At 33.8% G+C, this 8,882-nt stretch overlaps 1 protein-coding gene and 1 long non-coding RNA gene across 2 annotated transcripts; one reads left to right on the top strand and one right to left on the bottom strand.

The window, feature by feature from the left end:
* Positions 1-2,093: 2,093 nt before the first annotated feature.
* Positions 2,094-3,259, bottom strand: LOC147484748 (F-box/kelch-repeat protein At1g80440-like). The gene has a single exon (XM_086579887.1). It carries the CDS (start codon positions 3,201-3,203, stop codon positions 2,181-2,183), a length of 1,023 nt encoding a protein of 340 aa, XP_086436013.1. The 5' UTR covers positions 3,204-3,259; the 3' UTR covers positions 2,094-2,180.
* A 1,050-nt stretch (positions 3,260-4,309) lies between these two features.
* Positions 4,310-8,333, top strand: LOC147484747 (uncharacterized). Its single transcript, XR_015206829.1, has 2 exons — positions 4,310-4,519; positions 8,082-8,333. It is a non-coding gene; the product is annotated as an uncharacterized LOC147484747 (long non-coding RNA).
* The last annotated feature ends 549 nt before the right edge of the window (positions 8,334-8,882 follow it).

The raw sequence follows: 8,882 nt of genomic DNA, 5'->3' as shown, positions 1-8,882 counted from the left end.
TACATGGATAGATGATGTTTCATGTCTCTGATAAAGCACTTCACTGGCTTCAGAAAAGTGTTAGAAAATATCTCTATAATATCATATATTGGGTCTTCTAGAAGAAAGTGTATGGTATCGATATGTTAGAATTTCATTTTCATCGGTTGGGAAATTTCCAAGTTGCTTTTGGACTTTGGAGGTGGGACATATGAGGCCATGAGGGATGAGCTTACGGAGAAAACTACCAAAGCATCAATCGTAGTGCTATCGGGCTATAGGCTATGGCGACGTTTGGAGTTGGGATACTTGAAGTTGTAACTTTCAGAACAAAACCAGTACAGGACTCCAAGGAGTCCAAGCATGCATCACCATAATTCAAATTACGATTGGCGATAAAGTCAAGAAAACGATATGAGAATGTTGCAAACCATAATTTTGTTAGAAAATGGATGTGGAATTGAAAATCTATAGTTATAGTGTAGTGATCACATTAAATTTGGATTTGCACAAATCTATTGAAAAATAAATGAATAATTTGTCTCTCAAATTACTTTATTTGAAATGAAATAATTTATAAATGAGTGTAAAAAACACAAAATCTCACATTAGCTAATGTTTACCAGTCAAAAACATGTGACAAAAGGTGTGGCGGTGTGCCATTTGGGTATTCAAATGGGGGAAGTTAACTAGGTTGAACTAAGCCCACAAATAAACACGCAGGTGCCACTGTCGTCTGACCGGCTCGGCTTATTGGGAAACATCCTTTTTGGACAACTAATTTCTCAACAAACCCCAATCCATTTGAACCCACAAAGCTTAATAGTTTATTTTGAAACAATAAAGAGATAATACATTTTCGAAATGGTGCACCGGTTTGAAACACCGAAAAGGTGCGACCTTTTGCGACAACGGTTTGAAACATTGTATTATGCGGGAAAAATACAAGTGTACGACCTTTCGAAAAGGTGTAACTGTTCGAAACATTGCATTGCTATTTCGAAAAGGCACAAATTCTCCTATAAACATTGGACGTTTTTGCATGAAACAACATCCATTTTCTGTCTCTCTTATTCTAAATTGTTTTTATACAAACATAATGTTGAGTTTGCTAATTTTGTGGAATTGAAGGGCTGGCTTTCCATAGAAGAAAAATCCGTTGTATCTTGGGAAACAATTTTTCATCCAACCTTGAAACACTTTAAAAGGAGAAATCTGTCTTGAGGACATAATGATCATCACTAGGCTTGGATTGATATTTTTGTTTTGGTTTAATAAATAAACATGTTTGCACTGTTGTAGTAATTGGTATACAGAGGGCTGGCAATGAGTTGGATCGGTTCGGATATATGGCAATTCATAATCATTTCACTTTTTAGCAATGCAAATCCAGAACCGGACCAAATCTGAATGGATATTTGAGTTAGAGAATCAAAACCGAACCAAAAACCTTTTTTAGATTTCGGATCTGATCCGTTCCAAACCAATAACTTCAATTTGGATCAGGTGGACCGGGTCTTTAGTAATTGAATCCTAGTTTCTGGTTTATAAGTATAGATTTTTTTGCTAAATATAAACAAAATACAAAAATCCAAAAGGCATAACTCACTGATTAAATAAAAAAAAATTATTGCTTAATTAACTATAAACTCTATCAACTATTGTTTATTATATTTTATGACGCTGAATGTCACAAAAAGAATACGGTCAAAATTTCAACCGGATCGGATCATAAGAATTCAATACATATTTAATCCATAACCAATCCAATAAGAGACCAGTTCTGATTTTCAAGACCCAGAACCAGTCCAAATCGCTAACTACTTATACCACCAGACCCATTTTTATTGATTCGGATCGGATCGGGTATCAGTTCTTAACAAATTTAATATTACTTGAGGCACTTCGATAGATTGGAGATATTTGCATACACAACAGTCGCCCGTAAACATTTATTGCAACCGTTAAAACCATAAAATTGCAGTATTCCTGGATAGTACTCTGATGACTATCACACAAACAGAAATGTTGCGTCTGTGCTAAATGAATTATGGTTCCTGAATTTAAATGAAATACTATATAACAGAGTCACCAAAAAGATAAACGAGACAGAATTGAAAATACAAAATTTTTCATTCAAATGAAACTTGCAACATTTGTACAATTTCATACTATAGTCATTAATCATCAAAACATAAAACTCAAATTTCAACACAGCAACCAGATTGAACAAAACCCGAAAACTCATTAGGCACATTGACCTGCTCCAATTTCTTTTCGCCTTTCTTCACGTCTACTAAAAAGAACCCTTGAGTTGCACCTTGATAAGCCGAGCCAGTCACAAAAGTCAAGTCACCCAAGTCAACTGCACACGCCCCGACTCGAACCCTGGAGTCTAAATCGGCCCAACTCATCAAATTTCCATCTTTACTCACACCCACACAACCCCTTGGACACCGATTCCCACTCCATTTTCCTTCAACTCGTTTCCATTGTCGCGTTTCGAGTTCAAACGACTCAACGCTTTCTTCAAATATCCCTTGACGTTCTGTACCATAACCACTCACTACCCAGAACTCATTCCCCACTATTAGCCCTTGGCACTCATCACGTTCTTCACTCAACTCAGTCAACTCATTCCACTCATCTTCCCTTACACTATACACCCAAGCTGATTTCAATGCATTTTTCGACTCATCATGTCCACCAGCAATGTAAACTCTTCCATCAAAAGCAGAAGCAGCAAAGAAAGAACGCTTCGACGGCATATCATTACCTTGTGTCCATCTCTGAGTCATGAAATCATATACAAATACATGACTCACGGGGTCCCAACTCACTGGATCCCATCCACCCATTACAACAAGCTTTCCTTCCACACTTGATACCTGGCAGAACAAAGGTAACCCATTTGGGTATTTAGGAATCGGGTTTAGTTTCACCCAGTTATCATTAACCGGGTCAAACACAACGATTCCATAACTTGGACTGGGAGAACCCGTTTGCTTCCTTCCATCCGAGCCAGTTTGACTCGGAAGTGAGTAAACTAAACAAGCCACCTTGTGAGTCTTGCCTTCTTTCTTTCTTTGGTAATAAAACTCTTTGCTCTGAAGAAGCACTCTCCATTGATGACAAACTCGGGATGCAACTCGGTGAGTTGTGTAGGATAGCCGAGTCAAGCACTCAAAACCGATATCTTCTGGTAAACACGGGATTATTTCCATACCCTCTTTTTCCGTACCTTGCTTCTAGATAACTTGTTCTAGAAAAGTGAGGTTAGGGGATTGTGAGAAGTTGGGTATTTATACAAAGAAATGTCGTTAAGAACTTAAGATCAGGTTCGAGTTACTGCAAACAAATGGCTTACACGTGGTATTTGTCTGTTAAAAAAAAGGATAAGGGTTGACTGACGTGTAAAATAATTATACAATAAACTGTGAAGGTGATGGCTAATGGGCCACTATGAGTTATGTATTATTTTTATTTCTCATATTCAGATGAGATTCAGATAGCTGGTGGATAAACTTCAATAATGTTCAATAATGTCAAATAATTTTTCAAAATTTGGATATTGTTCATGTACAACAATCAAACATGTAGAGATAATTGAAAAATTAAAGACGAAATTGCTGCATATGGTATAAACTATAAACTATAAAGTGTGTAGGCAGTGTAGCCCATAAGATGTCGGTTGCAAAGTCACGTCGAGTGCTTTTCTTATGGTGCCTGTAATTTTGCAAATTTACAAATCCCGACAGCATAAATTTTACATGCAATTTTACAATACATGGCTAAAATGTACGCTGTCTCAATTCTCGAATGTATATACTTGTGTAATGTCTGTGGCCAGTGGAAATTCGAAGCGGAGTTTTTACAATATGAGAGGTTGGAAGTTAAAAAGTGATTTAAGTCTCATTGTTTAGCTAGGTGCCAAGGGCTAATAAACCTGATTGTCGTCTTCATGGTAAAAAAAAACCAAATGGCGGATCTGCTCTGGTGCAATTCTGATATTGTCAGAAATTACATGACGCATATGATGATTCACGAAAACAGTGGGTTGCAAAGAAGTCAGCAGCAGTACAAGGCCGTTGTGTGACGATGCAAGTGGAGGGCCAATTTTCTACAAACCATTTGTCGTTACGTTTTATAAATGGAAAATTAATTTTGTCTGACACAGTTTAATTGACTCGATAAAAATCTATGTGCGACCAGTTGGCAATTCTGGCCTGGACTCTTGACCTTGGGATCTCTAAGGTGGTACCGGTGTTTCTTTAACTTTAAGCAATTTGTTTTGCTAGAACATAAGCATGTCTTACTATATTAGAAAAATTTGGTGGTTGATGAACAGTAACATCACAGGGGTAAAATCGTTATTTTGCATCTAACAAAAAAATTATGTCGATTTTTAGTCACACTCTCGATCTCTCTCTCTCAAAAAAGTTATATTCGGTTCGTCTTCACTGAAATCTAATGAGGGAGAAGTTCACTGCTTCTTAGTATAAGTTGGAAGTTTTAACAAATAAAGCTTCAGATCCACAAGGTAAATTTGAAGTCCATGTCAATTGTTTTTCTTTTGTATCTCTTTTTCTGTATTTACGAAGATTAGTACTCCCTCTCTCTCTCTAGAACCTTTAAAAAAATTGCAACATGGTTCGCAAGATTTTTATGTATATCCGAGAGGAAATTCAAAGGATGGACTTAGTGAGTTTAACTCAAAAGAATGGAAAAAATAGGTCCTAAATAAATTAAATCTACACAACATCCTACCAAATCTTGTTCGTAGAACTGCTACATGTGGCAGGAGTTAAAACTTGGTAAGTACTCTGCATCTTTCACTCTACACTTCTGGAAATAAAATGCCTAATTTATAGTTTTCTCATAAGAGTCAATAGTTCATCTAGAATGGGTGCAAAAGATTTAACAACACTTTTGACAATCAAATAAGCTCCTTCAATATTCCTTTGGCATATCATTAACTTTTGGAGAGTAATATGTCAAGTTAAATTAGTTTGCGTTTGGCACTACTCAGTATGTGTGTGCATTGCGTTAATCACCACCTTTCTATTTACATTACAATTATCGCGGAGTGTGGAGTGTGTTATGTCATTTATTATATGATCTTAAGTAGGTTGCTGCTAAGATTGTGCAAAGTCTATTACTACTGAGTTTGAGAATTTTTGTAATTTATATGGTATCTCTATCTCCTTTTGCAAGTTAATTAGTACTTTTCTACATCAACTCGCTTGCACTTCAAATTAGATTAAGAAGTCCGATATTACATATTTGTTTTTATGTTATGTGACTCTCATAGTAGTATAGATGTTAATGCTTTATCTGATTTAGTTTGCATTCTAAACTATTTGTGCACATAAAGAGTTTCAGTTTCTTCAAACATTATATTTGAAGTAGTACGTGCATGGATTTATGAGAATAGCTCTCTCTCTCTCGTGTTATGTTATGTTGTTCATTTGTTAAATTTCATTTATTTATCGAATATTTGATTAGTTTGTACAATTTTTAGGACACCCATTTGTTGATTTAATTAAGAGAATACCAAGTCTAGTATTTGTTGTATACTAATTATCTCTATTATTATTATTTTATTTATTTATTAATTAATTATGCTTAAATATGCTCAATGTGATGATGTGAAATTCAAAAGGCAGATTTTTTTTTGTGTTTAGTATGTTGTTTTTTGGTTATACATACCCCACAAATTTTTAAATTTCATTTCATTCATACAAAATAATAATGCATTAGCAATATTTGTTTCATTTTGTGATTCATTGCAATTAGTACGGTCTATGGTCGGTTCTCACATCTTTGCTTTATATTAATAATCAATAAGACTAGTCAGGACATACACTAGATGAATGTTTCCAATTAAGTGCATATCAAGGACAAACACTTTCGTGGAAAAAATCTTACAATAGTTTGTAACTAGTTTTTCACACAATCACACTTAATTGATTGTTTTTGAACTATTAAAACAGCGTTAACTAAATTTGATGAGAATGTTTGAGACTTTGAGGCTTGATTGATCGTATTTTGACTACTAAAAATTGTAGTACATTTGACGAGAGTGTTTCACACTTCATTTGTCGGCTTTGCTCTATTATATACAGTAGTATGTAGAGCAAATTCTCTTAGTTGTGGGAAGGATTTGGATTGGTTTAATAACATTTTGATTATGCCGATTAGTTATTTGATTTTTCTTTGACATATTATGACTACACTGTCAGTTTTTTGCATTCTTTTTCAGAGGCATGTAGAGCCTGGTATATTTGGAGCCTATACATTAGTTACCATGTACTAATAGGTTATATTATTTGATATGTTTGAAAATACCATATCACTTCTCTTTCCTATGTTTGTTGAGAGAGCTATATTTGCACCAATAAATGCAAGGCTTTAGTTGTCCATTGAGTAGAAGTTCTATTTTCGATCATTTACAAAATACAATTTTATGTAATTACAATAGTGAAATATGCATGCTTACGTACCTGGTGTCTTAGGCGAATCTGTTTAGATATTGATTGTCAAATTCAATGAGCATGGAGTTTTGTACTTATAGTTTGTGTTTCCATGAGAAAATTTAAAGGATGTTGAAATCTTACCAGAACGTGAGATTTATTTATACCAACCAAGCTTAGAAAGTTAAGAATTTGTGATACTTTTTTGTTAATTTTGATCTTTCTACAAATATATCAACATTACGAAGTTTGTTTGATTTATTTCTATTGTGGGTACAGTTGGTATTCGAGTTTATGCCGATCTTTTTCTCTGGAATTATAATAGGTTATCAAGCAACTTATTGTACCATATTTGAAAAGCTTCAAATGATGTTGGCATTTTGAGTATGGACAACCTATGTAGTAGTAGTAAGTGCTAGTGCGCTTAGAATGATTTTGATTTTCATGGTGGCACTCCCTATAGAATGATTTAAGCAATGTTGTTATCCATATACAAGAAATTGGGTTATTAGGGAGCCTCTTTTAGAAAAGTTTACACTTAAAAGATTGAGGAATATTATTTTATAGATTTACTACTACTTACCTTTTTTATATAACGAAAACTACTTGTACAAGAGAAAAAACAAGATTCAAATGTGTTATCTATAACTACCCACGTTTTTAGGAAGTGGACAATTTAGTTATTGAGATTTGTAACCATTTTATTATCTTTTTTACCATCATATAACTACCAAATTAAATATTTTCACTAAAAACAATATAATTCAATTATAACCACATGTTTTGCATTTTTAAATGCATATGCATAAATATAAATCACCAATGTATATAGTAAACTTATTTTAAAATACTAATACATTTTAAAATATATATGCATAATGATATGCATTTTAAAGTGCATACACAAAATGCATTTTATTATTTAGTAGTTTTGACCAACTACTATGAAATGCAATGAGTTGGCTTAGGGTTTAGTGTCTAGAGATTTAGAGTTTAAGCTTAGGGTCTAGTTTATAGGGGTTTAGGATTCGATATCTTCAGGTTTAAGGTTTATGCACTTAGGGTTTAGTGTCTAGAGGTTTGTAGGGTTCAGGCTTAGGGTCTAGTCTGTTGAGGTTTAAAGTTTATTCTTAGGATCTAGTTTACAGGGATTTAGGGCTTAGTGTGTAGAGGTTTAGGGTTTGAGCTTAGGGTATAGTGTCGACAAGTTTAATCTGTGATACACCATATGCATTTTAAAATGCAAAGTAGGTGGTTGGTTATAAGTGAATTATAATAATTCAAAATGCATTGTAAAACATTGAGATAAAAAAACTTTAATGAATTTTAAAATGTTGAGTTAAAGTGCAATACTAAATGTTTACTTTCAAATGCATTTTAAAATTTATAAAATTTTAGAGATTATGAGAGAGGAAATATAGTTGTTCAATAGGTGCAAATAATTAAAATTGGGTATTTTTGTCAATTGCTGTAGAAAATGGGATAACATGTGTCAAATTATGGTTTTGGTGTAGAAACTAAAAATATTATATCTATAGCTTTGGAGTACGGTCCAAACAATTCTTAACCGACTCCTTTAAACTAATTTTCTGTATCTATATGTGTGTGTGTGTGTGTGTGTGTGTGTAGGTTATGACTGCGATTCAGCTATATGTTTATCATCCGTGTGCCGCTATCAGTTTCCAATTCTCAATGTGGTAATTAGTACTTACTTTTATTCACCTGAGGCACTATAATCCAAAGTATGTCTCATAGTTTAATTGTTTATATTTTGGTAATACATAATCCACACTTTGATAATACCGGCTTAATTTATGTACGTTATAATGACTGTAAAACAGTGAAATAATAGTGATGAGCTAAACATATCCCTTCCTTTGATACACTGACACAAATTACCTGGAGAATGCAGTAATGATCTAATTCCCATTATTTGAATCTTATTTTGTTTGTTAGAATCTGTCTGTTTAATACAACATGCGCGAGCACGTGCATGATGTTAGTACATTGAACTTGGCCACTGGCCATGTAGCCGCTCTCCGTTTTTATTGCACAAAAGGGTAATAGTGAATTCTTTACAAGTTTTAAAATGGATAATTTCTGAAAAAAGACAAAATAATGTCTTTTGTTCCTTTTACGAGCAGCCCGTTCCGTTTACCAACTATGGTATATAAAGTGTGGTCAACAGAACCTACTCGATATATATATATGGTTACCTACCTTGACAGCTTTATCTTGACATCCAAAACCTAAAAGTGAATTTGTACATTAACCTAAGGGCTAATTTTTGGTAGAGAAGATCTTTCTATCTTGGATAGAATCTCCACCAAAACTCGTCTCAATTGGATCTGTCTAGCTTTAGTAAAAAAGAGTGCTAAAATTATGGACCGTTAGATAAATATTGAACTTAAACACAACTTTTGACAAGAT

The sequence above is a fragment of the Coptis chinensis genome, chromosome 8 (genome assembly GCF_015680905.1).
Source record: "Coptis chinensis isolate HL-2020 chromosome 8, ASM1568090v1, whole genome shotgun sequence".
In the NCBI taxonomy this organism is placed as follows: domain Eukaryota; kingdom Viridiplantae; phylum Streptophyta; class Magnoliopsida; order Ranunculales; family Ranunculaceae; genus Coptis; species Coptis chinensis.
This window is presented reverse-complemented; position numbering and strand designations above follow the sequence as displayed.

Bases quoted from the DNA above. Each gene is read 5' to 3' on its own strand.
- LOC147484748 (XM_086579887.1), bottom strand. From the start codon at position 3,203: ATGGAAATAATCCCGTGTTTACCAGAAGATATCGGTTTTGAGTGCTTG.